We start from the raw sequence: 23,951 nt of genomic DNA, 5'->3' as shown, positions 1-23,951 counted from the left end.
CTTGATGCAGCCATTGGGTAATCATCGAAAGAAGGTTTGTTGTGTGTGTGTGGGTAGCAGCAAGCGTTTCTTAAACAATCCACTTCATTATGATCTGTTCTTTCGGGTGATGTTTTAAGACTGTTGCCAAGGGTGTCCCTGGGTGTTGCCAAACTGAAAGGGATGGGTGTGGTGCACCGACGGTGAAGATACACATCGAAGATACAATGGTACATTGAACAGTAAAAACAGGAAATATTGGTACCAAACTTTTATTTCATTTATTTATTTATTTTATTTTATTTATTTTTTTATTTTTTTTCGTGAATGGAATCACAAAGGAGGAAGGTGGGTGTTGACTTTGTGCACTACTGTTTGGCAGGTTCGATAGGTACTGTATATAAATCGTCTGAAATTGTGATCTTGCTTGCACTTATTGTTTGTTTCAACAATTGCTAATTGCAAAATACTTCCGAGACTCATAATACCATCCCTGCTGTTGGTCCCACCAAACATTTTCCATACCAACGAGTATACACTGGCAGAGATGTGTGTGCTTCTTTTCACGATTTAAAAACAATATCAGTTTGATGTCGTCACACACGCTTAAGCCATTGAAACACGCTAAAACCATGTGGTGAATTGAATCATGCCTCTTGGAGGGGTAGTTGGGCCCATTTTTGACAGCTGATAATCGGAGGGAGAGTGTACATCACGGAAAAGCCCATACGTGAAGGTCACAAATCAAGGATAATTAATGAATCTTTTAAATGGAGATTCAGATTCATCCATTTAGTTGTAAGATTCTTTCTGATTCATGTATCGGAATCAGATTTAACCAACACTAACCAACACATGGGAATTAGTCGGTCTGATGCTATTAACGTTATCTTATCATTTTGCTATAAATATCAACTTGAAATATTAATAATCATGTGAAAATGTTGCATTATCTTTTTATCAATTTTGCAATTTTAATTCTTATCTATTATCAAGCCTATATTCATGAACAGCAGTGCTGTTAGTACTGGTTTGCGTAGAGTCAAATGATGGAACAGAAGCAAAACACTGGAAAAAAGTTGGTTTGACCTTTGTATTTTGTAGCTCAAACACTAACTTCTGTTCTGTAATTGTGGAAAGATTGTGTTGCTTGGACTATTGTTATATAAAAGACATTTTTGTGTTACAATTACCGAACGCGGACCCATTTGAAGCTCGTGCTAACTGTCAAATGACAAATATTTATTGATGTAATTGGGGCGATTTCCTCGCGACTGGTTTCCTATGCTTGACCCAGGAAGAGAAATTTGAGAACCCGGTGAAGGGTTTGGTTCGGTACTGCAAGGGTAAAGGCTAAAGGTAAATGCAGTTTTCGTGCTGTTGTCAATTTCGCCTTAGATGTCTCACCGCTATTCGTCAAAAGTTTACCTTACCCCACTATCCGTTTGCTCATCTTCAACACTACCTGGCTTACTTTGCTCTTCCTAGATGTGCCACTGCTGTGCGTGCACCTATGTACAGTACATTGCAATTGTGCCGGTGGTTCATTCATGATCCCCCTATTTACTTTTGTTCATAGATTTGTTTTCTTCGCCGTGAGGAGTCTTCCAATTTGCTTCAGTTTTCCAATCATCGGGGATGGTGGAAAGTAACATAACACATAGCAAAGTGTTTTAAATTAATAATGGTACCATTACGTTGGGAGGGGAAACATATATATTACTGTGGTGGACAGGGGAGTTTCGTTTTTTTTCCCAACCCAATTTTTCACTTCCGTTCGCTCTCGCTTACCTGTGGAGTGTTTTTTCCCGATAAAATGGTTCTAAAAATAATTCTCGAGCTCACTGGATACAGGCGGGAACGCTGAGTCACTCACCTGGCCGCGTATCCTGGCAGCGTTTTTGATGGACCGTGCCTGCTTCATGAGCGTTGTCCTCCTGCATCTGTGATTTCCAATTTCGGTCACCTTCGATACGAATTCAATAGTGTGTGGGCCCCACCCAATACTACCACTGGCTTCTCTCGCTCTCTTTACTCGATTACTCTTTTTCCCTCGCTTTCTGGCAGCGTGCTTTGCGGAGGATGTCGGATGAGGATGTATTGTTCCGGTTGCGAATAGCAACAGGCGTTCTTTTGCGTTTCCTCTCCAACGAAACACATGCACACCGCTCTTACAGCACTCCCACCAGCCACGCTGTATACTGTGAGTTATCTTACATTGATTCGTCCTTTAAATGCTGTTTCCAGGACACACATAACGAATCAAGCAAAACAGGAGAGAGAAACTCATTGAGTTACTTGAGTGCCACCAACGAGGGTTGATCAGTTAGTTCCTATGAAAGATACTATTAAAAAGAAATTTAAATATCGATTTCAGAGTTGTTTATTGTTTTTTTTTATTTGACTCAACTGTTTAGAGTGTTCCAAAAATAGGTAAAATTATTTTGGGGTTTGGTAAATAGCTAGACTAGTCGCCCATTTTTTTATGTTTTCAACAGTTTTGTTTACACTTTGGGAACATGGTAAACATGAGCTAACCTTGTTAAGCAACTTTGAACAATTGGTTTGTTCTGTACATTTGTCGAGCAGATGCTCTGTTGTTTGTGGCTGGGCGAAAACAGCATCTAACCTTCAAATCCCAACCCTGTGCCCTGTCATTTTGAACGAAAAGCAAGCAACGCTTTAATCACATCCAAATGTTCAAAACGTATATTAAAACACTAATAATATATGGTGTGTAATATAGCTCAACAGGATTAACATAATAATTATATATAGTAGCTTAACTTTACTTAACTAGCAATAAGTGTTTTTATCCTTATTGTTGTTGAGGTTTATGATTTTTTGACTTCTTCTCCTTCTTCTGCTGTGTAAGTTGGGAGAAGTGTAGCCTCCTATAGGAATGGGAAAGAGAGGAAAGATGAGTCCTTTTCTTTGAAAATTTGTTTCTGTTTTTCGTTGTTTAAAGTGCTCGCTTGGTTTCTTGATCCGTTGTATGAGGTTCTAAAGTTTTTTGTTTGCTCAATGTGCATCCTTTGGCCCTTTTTATTATTATTATTATTGTTTTGTTTGTTGTGTATTAGGTTGTAGTTTCTTTGTTATTAATTTTTTATCATTTTTTTTAGGGTTTTACTTGTATTAGTTGTGTTATTGTTAGATGTGGTTTAGGTTTGATATTTGTTTGTTTGTTTGCATTTTTTTTTGTGTTTAGCCCGATGATTTGTTGACATATGACACTATTTGTTTGCATGTGTTTCGATATTTAGAGGTTGTATAACCGTCTTCAATATCGATTTCTGAGAATATATGACATAATTGTGAGATAAATTTCACTCGCAAAGATGCCAACATAAAGCATAAGAGCTGAAACATAAAATTAGAACAGTATAATAATTATTTAAAAAAAATGCTTGGTGCGACAAATCAAGCCTCGGTCCGTTTTGTTTCAACTAAATGAACGAATCTCATCGTTAAGGTCACTCATATTTTCTCTCTCTGAATGAGTGGTAAAGCAGCCGAGGCGAAGGATCGTAATAAAAAAAAAAAATACAACACCAGCACTCCAAATCGTGTAGCAAGCCCGGGAAAATGAGCGCTCGTATTAAAGCATTCTCCGGGAAAACCCTACACCGTTCTTTTTTCTCCAAGAAAATGTTGTTGGTAGAAGGTGGAAGGACTATTTCAAGTTTCCAAGATGGGTTTTGTCTTCCCCCCTTCTTCCGCCATTTTTAATCCATTTGTAGGAAAAATTGACACCGGGATGTTACACTCCTCAATTGCAATTTGTTGATTACGTTTGTTTTGTTTTTGGGGTTTCTGTTTTATTTTCTAAGTGGCAACTACAGGCAGCGAGAAAAAAGGAATGGTGTGAGAGTGCAAGGAAATATGTGTTGCTCACTAATTGGTACTTCCTTCGGCCCAGCTGTAAGCTCTCTTCTCTCTTGCCCCAGCTCTGTGTGCTCGTTCCAGTGTGTTTAGGCAAACCGGCCCACCTTCCAAGTGTATATTTTATTTATTTGCGTGCGTTTTCGGGACGTTCGGGGAAAACCCTCCGCCTGTCGGAAAACCCATCCCTAATTTGAGACGGTTTTTTTTGTTGTTGTGTTCGCTCTGTCGAATTGTATGGCAACTGGCGCCACCACCGATATGAAATTTGAGGTAAACAAAGCGGGATAGTCTTGGGATGGCCTGTGGTTTATTGGTAGCAACGCCGGCCTTCACACGACAGGACCTGTCCAAAGTCCCATCCGGACCAATGCCACGCAGCAAGGACTGACTATGACTAAATTATGTCTAATAATTCAGAATTGGCAGGCTTGACCTGGACGGTCGTTACGCCAAGTAGAGTAAGTGGGGTTTGGCAAGTATGCTGAATGTATTCAGTATATAACATACATTTTTGTCTTGATGTACTATTCAACTGCATTAAATATTTTCTTCCTCCAATGTATATAAACAACCGTTAGTTCCGGTGTGTCTATGATGACACTTTTTGCTTATTATTTTCTTTTCTATTGCATCAGTAAACAACGCAAATCGCGCAATGTTTGCGAACACGCACCAGTCCGCGATGCAGTCTCCCAGCGGTCTCACACGGCGGTGTGTTTTTGCAAGCAAAATAGTAGAAAACTCTACCACCCAAACGGGTGCAGATAAGGAATGGGAAGCGGAACAAACGTTGAACCAAACAAACAATTCACCGAATTGTTTTTGTCTCGGCGCTTCTCGTTTAACAGCATTTCTGCCGTCATCTTTCAATGCGTGACCGTTTGGGAAGACTCCTTGCAAAGGAGGATCCCTGTTGCAGTGTAGTTTGTGATCTCTGTGCACCGGAGCATTATTTTATTATTACTATAACATAATTATTTCTGCTTGTTTTTTTTTACATTCTTTGTAAAAAGTTGTACACTTTTCTGTTCTGCATACAGAACACCGGTGCACTCACGGTGCTCGCTAGTCACTCATGCGGAACATGTCCACGTTATACGGAAAAGTAACATCGCACAGTTGTAATGAAGTCCGTTTATTTGTGTAACGTTATAATGAATTTTATGTCATATGATGTCACAACATTATTATTAGTATCTAAACTTATGATAAATCTGAGCTAAAGGCCATTGTTTGTACTGTTCAATTGGTCAAAAGTTGTTACAATTTTAAATGTTTTTTTATGCTGCTTCAAATGTCAAACACACGGTCACTCATATGCAACTTATCATTTTTGCGCTATTATATGCCACAATATCAATATCAACTGCCACCGGTGTTCTAAACCGGAAACGATTGCCTTATCAACTGCTTCAATGTGCGAATTTTAAATTATTCCATTCTATAACTATTGGCTTAATTTAATGTAAATGTCACATTCGTTTGAAGACATTTCGTCTTTCCAGAAAGTAAAAGGTATCGCCTTACACCAGGTGTACTCGGTCGATCGCAACACTTTTGTGTGTAAGATAAATTCTTTAAAACTTTGCATATAAAATGGTTTATCTTGAGCTTAAAAAAGCTTTATATTTAGCACCGTTTCTTGGAATTTATTTATCTGATTTTACTTTATCGCTACTTTATGACATTTTCGGTACGTCTTATTTACGTCCCATCTTTTACACGGTTTGGTCGTTGATTGTTGACCTTTTCAAGTTGATAATGGTTTGGTTTTTTTTATATTGTGGACAAAAGAATTATCTTTCTTACTTTTTCATTCACCACAACTTGGTGGATGGTCTTGTTGGCGGACGCATCATTACGAAGCATAACTCCACTCCGTGCGGTTGTGACTGTTTTTCAGCGAGATTTTGTTCCTTTTGTTTGTTTATTGGTTGTATAAATTAATGTAATTCACTCAAAAAAAACGTAAAAATCCGTCATATCCATCGAAAACATTTTTCTGATTCCATTGTGCTCGATGGCTTTTTACTGTGCTATTCAAAAATACATCGAGACTGGGTCCGGCACATGAGTTTTGGCGGAAAAGGCTCAACCCAAAACCCGGGCTTTTTACGGCTTTTAGTCGGTGAGTGCCTCGTTGTAACCGGCAAACAGAGACCCCCGGACGGATACCGCCTCGTGAGTGGACGGACGGGCGCGAGAGCGCTTGCGAACCTCTGGAGCAAAACCGAGCGCTAGCGAAATCATCCGCCCCACCGTGTAAGCGTTAACGGTGGGCGTATAAAAGCGAACTGATCAATCGGTCACTCACGTCAGTTCGATACGGGAAGTTGTACGCATCGAATCGGTGATGGTGCTGTGATGCATCATGTGTAACCGCGTTCGTGCGAAGCCAGTGTTCAAGCATTAAGGGGCAGAAAAAAAGCTTCCAATCCCGCGTGTGAATGTGTTGTCCGGCAAGTAACGACAGCGTTTATAGTGTTTAGTGTATTCTTATCACATAACACACACACACGCACACACAGCTGGCGCCGCATCAAGGGTGCGTGCGAAGCAATTGTTTTTGTTTTAGAAAATAGAAGCGGGATTGCTCACAGTGTGTCTGCTGTCGGAACGTTGCACTTGTCCGGATTTGCACTCTTTTCTAGGTTAGTGGGGACTTTCATTTGTTGTTTTTACTCGCTAAGTGAATCGTTTTTTTTTCTTCTTTTTCGATTGTTGTACGCTTGTTGCAGCGTGAATGTTGTAATTTAGCTCAAAAGTTGTTCTTCACCGGTGTGCTGTTCATCATTCATTGTGGTGTCCTGTGACATTAGTTATTGAGGGAGTGACAAAGTTGTAGGATAATATCCTGAATATTTTATAGGTTTGTTTTGATTGTATGCGATGTGTGGATGGGCAGGGGCGCTCTAATTGCCCATTTTTTGTTATTTTGAGTATTGTTTTTTTTTGTGACACTAATCCTACACTTTCTTTACACGAAATTATTAAATTCCCAACCAGCAAGCAACACGTTGCTGGTTGGGAAGGAATATATAGAAGCGCATCCTGTATGGAGCGAGCGAAAGCGAGGGAGATATAGAGCAGGGTTGAAGGTGTTCTATACGCATACACTCTCAATATCATGTCTCTTTCTTTAAATCTCTCTCTCTCTCTCTCTCTTTTAGACATCTCCTCGCACATTCTACCGGTTCTTAATGCATTAAAATGTTCACATTTAAAATGCGATTTAATTTGCATAATTGATAAAGTTCATGGATGTGAGTTTTTTTCTCTCTCTTTTCTGTATAGCAATTGAAGGAGAGAGACAGAGTGTGATTAAATCTGCAGTTCTGGTTGCACACACAGTCATGGGTCTCCTCGCGGTACCTTTTTACGGTACAAAAAAAACCGCATTTGCATGTCGTGTTGCACAAGGAAATTGCGGGATTTTGAGCACCACTTTAGAATAAGCTGAGCGGAGGGACAATGCAACAGGAACTGCAACCCGATCCGATTGAGGCTGTGGAATGGGAGGGGAAGTGAGGGTGCAACATATTGCCGGAAAGGCGAAAGATAACTAATCGCTCGGCGTATTAGTACGTCATGGTGAGCGCGTTTGAGATCGCTCTGATGACGTCAGTCATCGTTCCGGTGTGAGTGAGGATGCCATATCGTTCAGAAACATGGGGGAAGGGGGGGGGGGGGGAGGGCTACGTCAATTCACCATGACAACGGCCGGGGCAGCGAGATCCGGCTCCAGATCGTAACATACAGTAACGCACATGAACCCGCTCACGGTCGCAGAATGTGGAACACGTTTACAGTCGTAACTCACCTATCAATCTATTCGACCATCAACTTAGTCTCCAGCACAGGCGTATGTAGCTGCCCAGTTCAAAGTCTCTAGTAAAAACAACAAGCCTCCCGCAGGCAATGCAAGCGAATGGATTCCGTTTTTGGCTAACGCTAACAGGAAAATACTGAAACACATGCAATATCGCACCCGATGCATTACTAAAATCCTATCAAATAGTTTTAAAATGTCATTTTTTGCAGGGTTTGTTGGTAGAGATTTATGTTACTGTTATTTATTAAAATAGTTTGTTTTTTTTTTGTATAATAATTTTAAACGTTTTAAGCTTACGATCAAACACTGAGTTTCGCTGATTTAATGTAATTGGTTGTACAAAAAAGGGGTATAGAGGTGTTTAAAGGGACGTTAAGTCATCGTTAATTACTCCACGATGGGACAAATCATCCCTTGCATTAACTGTAGCGACCTTTTTCACATAACTACCTCCCACACTCACAACCCCTCTTCCCCCGGAAAATGGGCGGAAAACGCAAAAGGAACAACGCCTGGATATTCTGGGAAATCTCTTTGCTCTCCCCCGGGAGATGACTTCCGTTCCAGCTGTGTTGTGTTTTGTTTCATTCATTTGTCTCCCTCCCTTGCTCTCTCTTGCTTTACTGTCTCTCACGCAGTTGAAAATATGTTGTAATCATTTTGAAAATGTGTATATATAGTAAAAATAAATAGAACCTCAAGAATTTATGCTGTAATTATAGTATATTCGGCAGGAGGAAGTTTTGCAGAAAATATTTATATATATAGATATATATAGATATATACATATAAAAATATATATAGATCTATGCACGTTGAATTGGGTTTGGCATAAGAGATAAAACATCAGAGCGGCCTTTTTTTTTGCTTTGGCGCCCCCGGGAAGCATGCGCCCTTTTTACAGCCGCTAGGATGGTTGGATCCCCCAGTACTGTGCGAAAGAGAAGGGTGCGAGCTATTGTGAGCGTGTTTGGGTTTAGCTGACTGTCCCAAAATGGGGAAACACAGTTCAGGAGATTTGTGAAGATCTATTTCCCTATCAGCGTGAGTGTTATCCTTATCCGACACGGAAAATGTGGGAAGCAAAGGATCAATTACCTTAATTGGCCTTTTTTTTAAGTGAGTGTTCGTGTTTGTGTGTTAGAGAGCGAGAGAGAGAGAGAGAGAGAGCATAATGAGGGATACGGAAGAGCGAATATTTTGCAACTTAAATATGGGTCAACAGAGCAGCATCCGGTCTGAAGTGTTTTTGTGCAAGTGGGGTAGATTGAGTCTAGAGCAAAGTACGGGAGGATAAGTTGGTGATCTTCTCTCTCCCTCTATCTATTTCCTACTGATAATGGATGTTTTTTTTATATCCGCTTTATTTTGGTTAAACTGTCCTTTCCAAGCAACAGGTTGTGTATAACGAAAATAAAGATCGTGTCCCGTTCCCTAATGTTATCCCGTTTTTAGTGCTCTCCCACTTGCACTTGTGTTGTTGGCGTTGGTCTCATCAACACATACTTATTCACACACAGGTTTGCAAATTCTGGCGCCCGGCCGAGAGTCCCTTTTCTAAAAAAACCCACGTTTTTGTCCCAGTTGTACTCGAAATGTTTTTATCTAATTACTTACATTTTCTCTCATTTTTAACTCTTGTGAAATGGCCATTTTTCGACCGGCTATTTCGAGCAGTATGTTTTCCTTTCCCAATGTAAGCAAACCAAGATGGGCTGCTATCTGTGGGTGGTGTTTTATTTTCTCATCGTAAGCGATGGGCTTCCAAAGTTGGCCGCAATTAATCATCGTACTTCATTGATTGTGTCACGCCACCCTTCGAGCGGTAGTAGCAGAAAGGGACGAGGAAGGTTTTTGTTTGTATTTTGGAAAGGTTCGGTTGCTGGAACTGATGACATTTTGGATGAATGGATGTCGTCCTATTTCTGGTGTTAGGTGTTGGTTGACTTTCGCCTGTTACAAGTTGCTGCTGGAACACGTAAAATGTTCGCATACGCGTGTGCAGGGTTTTTAAATTCGGATATAAATTTGATTTCAATTAACGTTGTCACATATGCGACGACGTGTCAAATTCAAATCGTGAGGTTACTCTCAAAATCTTTATGACTCCTTATATTTTAATCGTCATAGAAGATTAGTGTATCAAATGTGGAGTCTCGAACCTTCAAAATAGAGATTTTTAGTCGTTAATTCGGTTTTTAAGCTTCATTCTGATTTTCATTTTTAGTTTTTATTGTTAAATGCCTTAGACACTTAAGCGTAGACGATCAAGCGCGTATCGTTCTTGTCATTGCGCACATTCACTAGTTTGTTTTCAGACTGGAATTAGTAAGGTTTAAGGTAAGGGTTAGATAAAAAGAAAGAGAAAAAATGGGATATAGAGAGAGAGAGATAGAAAGGGAAACAGAAAGAGAAAATGAGATAAAGAAAAAAAGAGAAAGAGATAAAATAAGAAAGAGAAAGAGATAGAAAGAGAAGATATAGAAAGAAAGAGAGAGAGTGAGAAAGAGATGGGGGTTAAATAGATACAGGGGTCGGGGAAGATAGAGCATAAGAAAGAGCGAGAGAGAGAGAACGAGAAAGAAAAAAGAGAAAAAAAGAAAAGAGAAAGAAAAAAATGAGAGAAAGAGAGAGAGAAAGAGGAAGAAAGTAGGTAAGAAGTGATGGAGATAAAATAAAATAAAGGGAGAAAGAGAGGTATAAAGAGAGATAGATAGAGATACAGGGAGAGAAAGAGAGACAGAGACACAGAGAGAGAAATAGAGAGAGAGAGAAAGAGAGAGAGAGAAAGAGAGAGAGAGGGAGAGAGAGAGAGGGAGAGAGAGAGAGAGAGAGAGAGAGAGAGAGAGAGAGACGAACTCTCAGCGGTCCGGTATGCCGGTATGTATGCGGTAACAGCGTTAAAGTTCGTATCTAACTTAAATCTTAAAACTCTTTATTACGACATACTCTGCTGAAAAAAAATCTGCTTATCTGCTTAAAATTTTATCTTTATGAAATACTAACTCAATAGCTAATATTCGCGCTAATAATTGTAGCATTAATCAACAAAAACCTGCTCCATAATGCTATTTTTGTCTTAAGGTAATGAAAGGTTCAATGTTTGCTATCGATTAGTCAGCAAGAAGCATTGTTAGCGATACTGCTCCCCCCGGGGAGCCTAAAACCAACCCACGCTCCTCCACACCCGGGGGTATGTGTTTACGTCATGCTCAGCAGTCCGTTGTGACCCGCATGTACCGAGGGAGTACCGGAGTACGAATTCTATAAACAATTCTTGGTATATTGACCCCTGGCATTCGGTGCTCCTTCTTCTGGTGTTTCTGCTTCGCGCCGTCGGGGTGGGACCGTAGTTCCCTTTCGATTCGATTCAGCGGTAGGCTTTCCGGCGCCGGTGTTCTAGGTGCAGCGGTTAGGAGAAAACGGGAAGGAATCAGAGTTGTGCCCATGGTTGGCAATCAGAAACCTCTACCCACTTGCTTACACCAACACTTTCCTCGGCCGTTTCTTTCTTTCGCTCTTGTGCATGGCTTATAATGTTGGTGTGTTGCACAGCGTAATTCGATACACCTTCACTGGCACTGACGTTGGGGAAGAAGGGCTGATCATGCATACCGTGCATCTGGTAAGGAGGGGCCACCCGAACGAGTCCCTCCGCACAGCAGAATGGTGCTGTTTGTTTTAGTTAAGCATTCACGTACGTGCCGCGACACCGTAGGAACGATCAACGCGGGCGAGATGCGTTGTGAGGAATGGGAGTCGATACGCATATCAGCTTTTCCTGGGAAGCCCGTGAAGAAAGGAATGAAGCCGATGGCTTAATTTTCTGCGATCGCTTCGAACACCCGGGCAAGAATAAAAAAACAGGGAGAGAGTATTAGCTTAGGAAAGGGAGTGTTTAATTTATCATCAATTGGGAATTTTAGAGCCGTTATTAAAATTGGATTGAAATAAGGGCAATGGACAACAGTAGTACATGAAGGTGTAGGTCATTAATTAACAGTAATGGCTTGCACTTGCTCGCGTAGTCCGCCTCTGGTCGGTGGACGATGGACCAAAAAACATTGGAGACAATTCCCATCTGAAGTACACCAGGAGATCTCGTTATTAAAGCCACCATCTTAAGTTGAACCTCCCGAGTTCAGTTAACGTTTGATCCCGCCTATTGCTAGCTATGCAGCGTTCTACGTAGATTCCGTTTCTCCCGTTTAAATCAACTGCGCCCGAGCTAGATGAACAAATGTTGAAAGATGTGCTCAGGCATATGGGAAATTGATGGGCATCGGTCAGCGTGAAACGACGTGATTCACATTTTAATACACCTTGCGGGTTTACACACTTTATTGCGGCATAATAAACATAATTAAATAGAAAAAAGAGAGCTAGAAATGAGAAAAAGGAGAAGGAGTCTCTGTGGGGGTAGAGAAAGCGGATGTGTGCGAGAAGTTTAATCGAACGATCAAGAATTTCATTGGAAATTGGCGTCCACATGCATTCCACATTTGATGTACAAGTGTCTTTGGGGTATTTTTGTATTGTCATTGGTTGGGGTATTGGCAACCCCGGACTCTGTTTCGGATCCGGACATTCAGCGAGGAACCTCAAGAACCTAACACCTTCTTATACCCAGGGTAAACTAGAACTCCAGTGTTGAGTAAATTTGTTGTTGTTAAGTAAAACTGAATAAATGAATCTAAATATCAGTTCTAAAAATACTTCTAATTTAAGAATTCTCAAAGATTTATGAATCCTTAAAGATTATTCCTTAAGCTTCGCGAATTCTCACAGTTTCGTAGATTCATGAGGTTTCCCGAGATTTTTTTGGTGTAACTTTTAGTGCATCTTAGATTCTTTAGATCTAGGAAATACAAGGAAATGCTTCCAGCTGAGCGACTGTAATGAGTGAAATAAATTATGCATAATGTGTCGCTAAACTAGAGCTAGAATTTCCATCAGAGGAGGTGTCCCACACCTGTTCACTGGGCCATAGCACTAGCAGCGATTTATTTGTGCACAACGTCGTGACGCTTTCGTGGGGTCAAGCTATTGGATATCTAATATAAACTAATAAATTAAACATACTTATCACGAACTGGTAGCGTTTCATACGGAACTAACGCCTAAACGAAGCGTCTTCCAGGTGCTTTATCAACCCAAGGCACGTTAGCCTTGCCGTTCTAGTTGGAGGTTAAAAGCTTGTTCTTAATAGTGAATAACTGCACGACTCGACAACGAAGCGAAAGCGAAAAAAAATGCAAAAATACACACCCTTACCTTCTCTGAGCCCCCGTTTTCCGTGCATTTTGAAGGTCAACCATGCTACGGGGGGGACGCAGGAAGGCGCAAATGCAGTTTAAGCGATGTTAGAAACATATAGAACGGAAGCAGTCACACTCGCCGCAATTTCTTTCGAAAGTTTCTTTCATCGCACTTTCGCTGCGCAATGTGAAGCAATGGAGAAAGTTGTATTGATGGACGGTCCTGTTTTTTTTTGTTATTGTTGTTTGCTGCCAGCCTCATAACAAGGTGGCATTGGGAGACAGTGTGTCTAAGGTGGCTTCTAAAATGAATAGCCAGAACACGGGGCTGTGCAATCCATAAATGCTAGGCGTATTGCAAACAACCAGTTCCAGGAAATGTGTACTGTTGCAGATTGGTCCATAAATTTGATAGCGAGAGTGAATAGAAGGGTCGATAGAGGAGGGTTTTGGGGGTGTGGAGTGATCAAGGAAGTAGGAGGATGCATATATGCAAAGTTGCAACACGCAGAGGTCAGTATAAGCATGCGATAGAGCGAGAACGAACGAAAGCGATGTTGTTTTTTCCTTAATTAACCTAAGAACGAAGAAAGCCAATAGTTTATAGGTTAGGAATTCTTAGATCTTGGGAACAGATTGAAATGTTTCGGTCCTTCTCCACCAGTGCGGCTCAGTAAGGAGGGCATATGAAAGCACGCACTCGGTGTGCACACGGTGCAGGAAATCCCCACCCGGGACGGGCAGTGCACATCGAGCACACGGGTACGGTTCGTGTGAAGTCGTTCCGTGCGGGAAGAGTTGCAATGTGTGTGCTATGCAGTTTCAAGTACGGTTGTACCACCCGGGCGACGTTGACTTATCGGTTTTTCTGATCTGCTGGTGTGTGTGTGTGCGTGCGTCTCAGGGAGGAGGGACCCGTTTGTTGGGACTGGCAAGGGTTACTCCATAGGCTTAAGAAACAACAACGCTGATAGACGCGTTGACGTGCTAATATAGTGGCGGGCATACTGGGCAAACCTTGAGCGTAACTTGATCAGAACCGGGTGTAGCAGTGGGCGAAAGGGTTATAATAGGCCCAGAGACTAATCTTAATGTTTGCTCTCCATGCCGTTTGCAGTCGTGCTTCATTAGAGCGGGACCCTTTTCAGTGTGCTAATTAAGCGATCAGCCGCCGGCAGTCGGACGGACCAGGAGAGCCTGGAGCATCGGTTGAACATCCACTAAGAGACGAACGGAGCTTGGTCTAAACTGTTGTGTAATAGATAGTGTGATAAGTAGTGTGCGCAATAAAAAAGAGCAAAAACCCCATCCCGTTAGCGTCAGGATGTCACTGTGGGCCCGGGTAAATCAGCTGCCGCAGCCGATACTGGAGCAGATACGCTTCATCTATGGCAGCAACTTCCCGATAGAGGTGCGCCACTATCTAGCAGAATGGATCGAGGAACGTTTGCTGTAAGTAAAAAGGGGTTTTGCATGACTGCACATCACAACCGAGCAACGGGTGGTTAAACAATACGAGTCAATTTGCTTCTTTTCGTCTTTTTTATTTTTAAAATAGTAATGCACCGGTGTACACGAACGATCAGGAGGCGGTGTACGAGCAGGATGCGGCCAACTTTCTCAACCAGCTCATCATGGAGCTGGAACGGACGGCGATCAATCTGCCGGAGACGAACTTCACCATCAAGATCCGGCTGAACGAATCGGCCCGCAACTTCCGCCAGCTGTTCTCGCACAATCCGGCCCAGCTGTACCAGCATCTGATGAACTGTCTGCACCGGGAGCGGCAGTGCGTCGCCTATCCGGACGAGTGCGTGAATGTGCAGGACCCGGAGGTGACGGAGGTGTTCAATGCGGTTCAGCAGTTGCAGATAATGGTGCGCACGAACGAGAACGACAACCGGAACCTGATGAAGGAGTACGAACATTTGCTGCTGGAGGTGCACGAGCTGCAGAAGAACCGGGCCCAGCTGGAAACGATCGAGAATGCGGAAATGAGGGCGCACGCCCATAATCAGCTCGCCCAGCACCAGAAGATGGTGAACGATCGGTTGCAGCTGTGCACCGGTAAGCGGCTCGCCCTGGTGGACGGGTTCAGAAAGACGATACTGATCACGGACGAGGTGCAGAACAAGGTGCTGAACAAGTACCTGTCGCAGTGGAAAATTAATCAGGGTTTCGCCGGCAACGGTGCGTCGATGATGAGCGCGAGCAATCTCGACACCATACAGGCATGGTGCGAAAGCTTGGCGGAGATCATCTGGAGCACGAAGGACCAGATACGGCTCGCGATCAAGAACAAGTCGAAGCTGCATGTGGAGCAGGAGGACGTGCCGGATCTGTTGCCGCAGGCGATGGTCGATGTGACGAATCTGCTGAAGATGCTCATCACCAACACGTTCATTATCGAGAAGCAACCACCGCAGGTGATGAAGACAAACACGCGGTTCGCCGCTACCGTGCGCCTGCTCGTCGGCAACACGCTCAACATCAAGATGGTAAACCCGCAGGTGAAGGTGTCTATCATATCCGGTAAGTGTGCGTGATTGCGAATAGTTGCCAAGGCGGCATCCTTGGTTTTATTAAGAGGCCCTAATGTATTCACACTTTCTCTCTCTAAATTATATCTGCAGAGGCCCAAGCTCAGCAAACGCAACAGACCAACAAAGCTTCCGAACAGTCGTGCGGTGAAATAATGAACAACATCGGCAATCTGGAGTACAACGAAACGACCAAGCAACTGTCAGTGAGCTTCCGGTAAGGATTTGTGATGATTTTTTTTAGATGAGGATGCGATAAGCTAATGTGCAATTTGATGTATTTGCGTTTAACTACATTTCCAGAAACATGCAGCTGAAGAAAATAAAGCGCGCAGAAAAGAAAGGCACCGAGTGTGTGATGGATGAAAAATTCGCACTACTCTTCCAGTCCAGTTTTGCCGTTGGACATGGCGATCTCGTTTTTTCGGTTCGTATACCACATTTAAGCCTACGTTTTAGAATCCATTTGTTAAGCAGCAAGCTCATGTTTTTCTCTCTCTGTTTCCTTCTTGGGGTCATCGTGGTGTTTTATGCAGGTGTGGACTATCTCCCTTCCGGTAGTGGTGATCGTACACGGAAACCAAGAACCACAGTCATGGGCCACCATTACCTGGGATAATGCGTTCGCCGACATAAACCGCATCCCGTTCCAGGTGCCGGATAAAGTGATTTGGAACCAGCTTGCCGAAGCACTGAACATGAAGTTCCGCGCCTCGACCGGTCGTTCGCTGACGGCGGAAAATATGCACTTCCTGTGCGAGAAAGCGTTTAAAACGAACCTGCCATTCCCGGTACCGAATGATCTTACGATCATGTGGTCGCAGTTTTGCAAGGAACCGATCCCGGACCGTTCGTTCACGTTCTGGGATTGGTTTTACGCGGCGATGAAGGTAACGCGCGAGCATCTGCGCGGTCCGTGGATGGACGGTAGCATCATCGGGTTCATACACAAGTCCAAAGCGGAAGATTATTTGCTCAAGTGCCCGCGGGGTACCTTCCTGCTACGATTCTCCGACAGTGAGCTCGGTAAGCTAAACGATCAAACCCACCCTCTGTTTTAGAACGAAGCTGTTTCGAAAACGTTTCTCCAAAAACTGAATTGCTACATTGATTCTGTTGTAGGTGGCATTACCATTGCCTGGGTTAATGAGGGTAACGACGGTCAGCCACAGATACTGCACATTCAACCATTTACGGCAAAGGATTTCTCCACCCGTTCGCTGTCCGATCGCATACGCGACTTTGACGATCTCTTCTATCTGTACCCGAACAAGCCGAAGCATGAAGCATTCGATCGGTACACGACACCGGCGGGACCACCGCGAAACAAGAACTATATCGCGTCGGAGGTGCGTGCCGTACTGATGCCTGGTCCGACCAACAACCAGATGAATAGCTTCCCGAACACACCGTCCTACAATATTCAATCGCCAGATGCGTCGCGCGATACGCCCTCCAGCGGGTAAGTTATTTTTGAAGTTGGTTTTTGTTTGTTTTGTTTTACTTCCTACCTTACCAGAAGCAATCTGCTTCACTACCGCTTTTCTGCACGCTTGCAATTCATTGGAAAAGTAAATTTAGCAGTAAAAAATGAAAATGAGTGAAAATTAGTGAATATGAGACACGGAATAAATGAGATGAATGAAAATTGAGTGTGTATGTGTGTGTGTGGAGATAAAAAGTATGGAAGGTTATCTTAACAAAAAGAAAAAAACATCAAAAAGCCGTAGCGTAGTGTAGAAGCATGCATTTTTCCTTTTCCGCATTATTTAGTAGCAGTCAATGTTTTTGTTTTGTTTCATGTCAATTTACAATTTCAACTTCTTTGCACAATTCATGCACCATTTTGTTCACCAAGTTTTGCGTCATCTGGCTGCTTCTAATACGGTGTGCATAAGGCATGAAATTTGGGTTTAAATTGTACGCTATTTTAAATATAATAAGCTTTTTCGTCGAAAAACATATTTACAACACCAACAGATTCATGCGTATGCGTGTACCAGACTCACATTCCATCAATGTTTCATTCGTTTGTTACTAGCGCTTCTTATTTACGCCGTTCCTTCTAATAGGTTTCGTTATTTTGACTTTCACTGTTTTGCCGGCAGGATTTATACACGATATCCTGGCCGTATCGACTTATTTAACCACGTAGCCGGATAGTCAGTCCTTGCTACGGGGGATTGGTCCTAAAAACTAAATTTTAGTTATCATTTATTTTTTTTCTAATTTAAACCCACCATAGGATTGTTATTTAACACAAGAAAAGTTGTTTAAATTTCGTTTATTTTTTTTAGTTAATAATATTATTTATTTTTGACCTTCTTCTTGTGAGACCTGTGCTTGTAACAGTAATGTGGGTAATGTGGCAGACAGTGCGTCCTGTCTAAAATTGTATCTAAATCTAAAATCGTGCCAAAAAGAGTTTTAGTGTGAAGTAATCCCTTTTTAGCTTCAGTTCAGTTTGTGTCTTCGGTTTGTAAGCAGCTATGTGCATGTTAGCATGTATCACCGATTTAAGCAGACTAAGGGAGACATAATTTTTGTTTGTAGCCGGTATAATATTTTGTAGACAGAAAAGTAAAAAAATCTTAAATGTGTAGAATATTGTTTCAATGTGTAATTCAAAAGCTGCGTGTGTGTGTGTGTGTCAAAATACCTTTCGTCAATGTTCCATCAATTCAACTTCTATGAATCATATATGTATTTGAATGATCTATTGCTTCGCTGCCTAACGGCTATGATCAAAGTGTAGTTATTTGAATGATCTGTGTATATTTGTTTGTTTGTAGGTGGGCAAAATTGTTTCGACAGCATTCGACCCGTGACAAAAAATTGGTTTCATTTATTTTTATTTCACTAAAATATCTACTACAGCCCATACACATTATTTTATGTGTGTTTGTGAGCATGGAGATAGAGAGCCAAACTCAGCCATTATACGCTACCCCTTTGTCGTTTGCTGTGTTACGTGTACAATATTCACCGGCCGCCCAACCCCGGCCCCCAAGCGCTAACAAAACCATTTCTTTCGTGTTGCTTCATTTACAGCTATCAGAACAGTACGATTATGCACCTCTAGTCATTAAATTTATGCTAAACCCATACTCACAAAAGTTAAAAACTGGATTCCGAGCCCGCGACATGCTGTGCGCTTCGTGCAACGCAGAAGAATTGCATCTCTACCGTGACAAACAAAAAATAAGCAAGAAAAATGACATTAACACACAAAGCGGAGTGACAACATTAATGTTTTGAAATGTTTTTTTAAAATATTTATTTAACGACTCACTTTTATAATCTGTGGCGTCATCCATCGCCAAGCCTGACCAACTGTTGGGTGAATCTCATCTATTACCACCCGGGTGTATATGGGGAGAGAGCGTACTGAAGCCTGCTGATAACCATTTTCAATTAAATTGTGATGTAATGTGGAACAGAAAACAGTATTAGCCAACAGTATTGCTGTTTGACAATTAGGCAATCGATTGGTACTGTTATTGCCTAATGGTTATATAGTGAAATCATTACGTGTTAATCGTTATTTATTATTTATCTATTTATTTACTTTTGCAGTAATGGCTTTTCGTCATTATAGTACGTGTTAATCGTTATTGATAAGAGAATCGGATAATACCAACTACCAAATAGAAAACATGTTTTGGTACGTAGATAACAAAAATGATGATGGGGAACCGTACCCCAGGGCTAAAGATTAAATCCAATCTAAAGGCGTATTTTGTATTAGTTCGAAAAAGTGGTACTGAAGTATGTCTTTTTTGCGGTTATCACCAACCTGGATATGATCCGGATAGAAAGCGCAAAAAGGACCTACAAGACAGAAGTAAGTGCACCCGTGCCAGAAAACGTTTGAGTATCGAATACTCGAAATACAGGAACAAACATGGCTAACCGAACCGGTTTCAGAGCGGTTGATACTTATCGACATATTAAACACTATAGCTGTCTGATTTCTCATGAGCTAAGGTATAAGAAATGATATTGACAACGGCACATTTTCAACTAGGTATTAGACTAGGGGAATCCCTCTAAACGATTGTGTACATGCCCCCTAAAATGGGGAGTTCTGTTTATTCCAAATTTTACTGTATAAAATGTCAATGAAACTGTCAGCGATTAAGCCTACAAAGTATAAGAAACGTGTAGAAAAAAAAAAAAACAAAACAACGAGCGGTTGTGTGAGAGCGTGCCTCTTGATATAAGCGTTTATATTGATCGTGTTTATACTAATGCAAGCAACAGTAGTAACCCCCAGCGGTTTTGTAGTAGTGACGACGATCTCTTCACACATAACCGTTAGTCTGTTTAGACATCACCAGCTCTTACTCATTAGGTTAATTATTTTCTATTGTAGGAAACAAAACTAATTACTAGTGTGCTGGTGGACTTCAGTGTATCAGCAGCGCAAAGTTTTTTCACAATGTTTACCAGGCTTTCCTGTCCAAGATCCTGAAATGACGATGGAAACGTTAGGCATTTGAGGGTTAAAACCACGAATTTAATGGGTAATGTCTGGGGCGCACCAATTGTTGGGTCAGCTTTGTTTAGTCTGGGCGGTTCAATAACCGAAAAGATAAGCGAGCGATGTCACATCAATCGATCATAATTTAATCGGTGCTGCCCTACTTTCTGCTTATGTTTACTACCACGCCACCTTGTGGGCTCTAGCCCAACCACAGTGAGGGCCACAGAAAATGTAGCGACTTATAGCATATACACCGTGGAGGTTTAAACACTGTTTATTGAAAGTTTTATAGAAGTTAAACTACATGTGGGGGCTTCGATGTTTGATGAAGTGTTTCGTTCGGGATAAAATATTCCTTAACCAAGCTTTTTCAGACAAAATGGTGTTGATAGATCACATCCAGTTTTGGGGAATAACCCGTGCGAGGTTCGGGTTCCGCTAACACTTTTCCATGCATGGGTTTATTTTCCATCTCGTGCCTGTTTGCATACATTCAACCTATATCGGGGTTCCACATATACGTGTGAAAAAGAAGCTGTTATGTTTTACAAATCATCCATTGGGGAGGGCAATACATTTAAAAATAATTCCCATTTGTCCCGACTATTCGCTCCAAGGCGCAGGGCTTGTTATACTGTATTGTGTGTACGGTGTGGATTCGCTTTTTGTGTGTGTATGTGTGTGTGTCCTTATGTGTGTGGACGCGTGGTGGGCGTATAAAGTGTTTCGCGCGTTGTTATTGTGAAGTGCCACACTAATCACATTCCATACACTCTCTTCCTTTCCCCCTTCTGCTCACTGCTCTCTTGCTCTCCGTTCTTCCTTGTCAAAGGAATAATATCTTCCTTGCATACATCCTTTCTCATTAATGCTAAGTGGTTTGTAAAGGCCATCAAAACTTTTTCGGCCTCAAAAAAAAGGATCGAAACGCTTCATTGTGTGTGTGTCGTCAGCGCAAAATTGACCACAAAGTGCGCACAGAGGAGAGGGCGCCACAAAAAGAAAAACTTTTATTAATTTCTTGTTTCTTGTCCTTCCCCTCATTCACTCATCAACCGCGTCTCCCCCACCAACGGTTACGGTGTGTTTGTTTATCAAAAAAAAAACACACACACACACTCACACTTGCTCAATGCAACCGAAAAACAAAAAAATTAAAACAAAACTTCAATCAACCCTATCTGGCCGTACTGTCCCCATATCGATGAACAAATATGCAAAACAATGCAACAACATGAACACACTACACATACACACGCACGCACCCATCGCCTTCATCTGACGTGTTGCAGATTTTCCATGAGCTGTCGAACCGGCAATTCCGTAGTGAGCGGTACGCAACACCGGTACGCATCGAGCTTCGAGCCGTACGTGCAGTCGGACGGTATCACACAATCGGTAATGATGGCAACCGGCGGTACACTGTCCGGTTTGGTACGGCCACCGCCCGCCCTGAGCGTGCTGTCGACGAGTAGTAACTGTAGCAGTAGTACTACCGCCACCACCGGTCATCACCATCACCACAGCATGATGGAACAATCACATCACAGCCATTTGACGGTCCTGCCGGCGCACAGCCCTGGCGGTGGGCAGAACCATCACCGGCCACAGCACTATGAGGATACGTCTCTCAGTGACTGCGGTCTCGATGGGACCGAACACCGGATGCAACAGCAACCATTACCGTCCGTACCGGCAGCGTTCTCGTTTACCGGCATGACCTTTACGAACAGTGGTGAGCAACAGAGCGTACCGGACGGTGGTGGCAGTAACCAGCAGAGGGCAGTCGCCCAACCGTCCAGCTCGTCCGGTATGACGACGAATAGCAGGGTCGCCACCACCGCCGCCACCCGCCGAAATGACAATGGTGGTGAGAGTGTGTCCACCTCCTCCCGCACGACCTCGTTATCATCCACCGCTACTACTGCTTCCACGTCAACCGCTATGGACTTTGCCGGTTTAGAGGAACTTAACTGGCTGGACATGAACAACAACAGTAACTGGATCGGTGACGGATCGTCATGAGGGACGGTGGTGGGATGGCATGGAGACGAGCGCGATCTCCGTCCCTGCTGTGCTGCGTCACTTTACCCTTTCGCTTCGTCCCTTTACGGCACCTTTCGGGTTGAATTATGCGCAACGTAAGATGATTTCAAGGTTATGTTTTGGTCTTGGTCAAGCCACTACACGCACACTTTGATAAACGTTGCATCCGTCTGGCGTTATCCTCGGGGACGGGGAAAGCTATACATCCGCGAGTGGTGGGTGCGTTTGGGAGCCGGGGGAGAGGGTTTTGTCACACGGACGAAAAATGTTCATAGTCATACTCGTTTTGAAACTGTACGAAATAAATTCCACGTTTGTCCTACCCTTTGCTGTCACTGTAGAATGTGTGAGCGCGTGTTAGCGGAATAACAACAACAAAGAATATACTGTCAGGGTGTCACTCGTATGTGTGCATGGATCTATCAGAAAGAACGTGATCTCCTTGTGTGAGATCCTACAGCACGAGGATCCTTTCGTTTGCGATGGTCCGTAGAAGCGAAAAACACACCACCCATCCACCCACCTACACACACACATACACACACATACGCGTAACGTTGCACTCTGTGGGCAATCGTTGCAAGTTTGGCCTTACTTTTGTATTTTAATTGTTTTACTGGCGTCTGACAGCACCCAATAACCCCAGGTCTGATTCTACTACCCCTATACCTTAACCGTTGATGTTTCGATTAGTGTTATACACATAGCTCTGCACAGAGCACTCTGGATATACAATATACGCAACAAAAAAACAAACTCTTTTACTGTAAGGCCAATAGCAGCCCTGTACCGCTGGGTTACCCAACTGCTGTATAGGATGGAAGGGAAGTTTAACAGTATAAGTTAGTAATAATACTAAAGCAACATCGATTGCAAACGAGATGTCCTCTCTCCTTCTGTGCGCAGGATTTAGACACAACAGGACAGAAATGAATCACTTCTAAGGCAACAGCAGCTTGCGGGCCCATAACGAAGAGAATATAGTGAGGAAGGAATTCATGATGATTATTAGTACGTAATATAACTACATATAACGTCCAACGCTCCAGGGCACCTTCCCGTGTGCGTTGGCGAAGGATGATTAAAAGAGTACTCTAGTCATACACAAGCAAGCATTTCGACCAAAAAGAAGGTTTGCGCAATGCTGGTTCTGAAGGGAAATCACAAAACGATACCATGTAAGACGGTACATACTTAGCTAAATGCGTCGCCTTTGTAGCGACGCCCTCATTACGTACAATTGCTGTAATACCCATCGTACTGCGCGTACTGCACGCAGTGCCAACCAACCAACTGTGAGTGTAATGAATGTTGTCGCTGTAAACGATAAACATAAAACCCTTACCGCCTTACCTTTGGCAACTCCGTTAACCGTGCTAGCCCTTGTTAATAATGTGTGTGTAACTACATCATGCAGTAATAGTAATTGTAAAAGAACAAACAAAAAAAAACAACCTTATTGTGATGTTTATATCAAAACCCCAGATGTGAGAGCTTTCGTCCTTTAAAAAGAGCAAACAAAAAAAAAAAAAGAACACGTACCTTAATGTGGAAGAAGTTTGAAAAATTGACTGTTATCGAATTTAAAATTTAAAAACCATAAGTGTCCCAACACACACCACCACCATCACGCAGCAGAAATGCAAACATTGAAACACCCGGTACTGTAAAGTATTGCCCCCTTTAGATGAAGGGGATATGGATGATAAGGTCCATCTTAGTGTAATGTGCTCTGTGTCTAGATTAGACAAGATCATTAGCCAGCAAAGAGACTCTTTGTACTAGAATTAACAGTGAACGGTCTCCGGCCTCCGGATTCTGGATCGCTTACCTTTACTGTGTGGAGCCTTATGCTATAATGACGAGAAAGAGAATTGGTCTGGTAGATAATGCAAATATATAAAACAAAGCCCTTTGTGGGA

The 23,951-nt window shown here is 42.5% G+C and overlaps 1 protein-coding gene across 2 annotated transcripts in view; it reads left to right on the top strand.

Annotated features, from left to right (window-relative positions):
* The window catches only part of LOC128307217 (signal transducer and transcription activator), a 28,552-nt gene that overhangs the window by 3,216 nt on the left and 1,385 nt on the right, over positions 1-23,951 (top strand). The window contains exons 2-8 of one of the 2 annotated variants that reach the window (XM_053044973.1): positions 14,075-14,409; positions 14,516-15,489; positions 15,591-15,714; positions 15,801-15,924; positions 16,034-16,523; positions 16,620-16,959; positions 21,276-22,886. In XM_053044973.1, the coding sequence (XP_052900933.1) occupies positions 14,282-14,409; positions 14,516-15,489; positions 15,591-15,714; positions 15,801-15,924; positions 16,034-16,523; positions 16,620-16,959; positions 21,276-22,008 (2,913 nt within the window). In that variant the 5' untranslated portion in view covers positions 14,075-14,281 and the 3' untranslated portion in view covers positions 22,009-22,886. Of the gene's footprint in view, positions 1-14,074; positions 14,410-14,515; positions 15,490-15,590; positions 15,715-15,800; positions 15,925-16,033; positions 16,524-16,619; positions 16,960-21,275; positions 22,887-23,951 lie in introns of those variants that run through there. The other variant, XM_053044974.1, reaches the window with a different exon arrangement.

The sequence above is a fragment of the Anopheles moucheti genome, chromosome X (assembly GCF_943734755.1).
Source record: "Anopheles moucheti chromosome X, idAnoMoucSN_F20_07, whole genome shotgun sequence".
In the NCBI taxonomy this organism is placed as follows: domain Eukaryota; kingdom Metazoa; phylum Arthropoda; class Insecta; order Diptera; family Culicidae; genus Anopheles; species Anopheles moucheti.
Note: the sequence above shows the minus strand (reverse complement) of the source record. Positions and strands in the feature narration are given on the sequence as shown.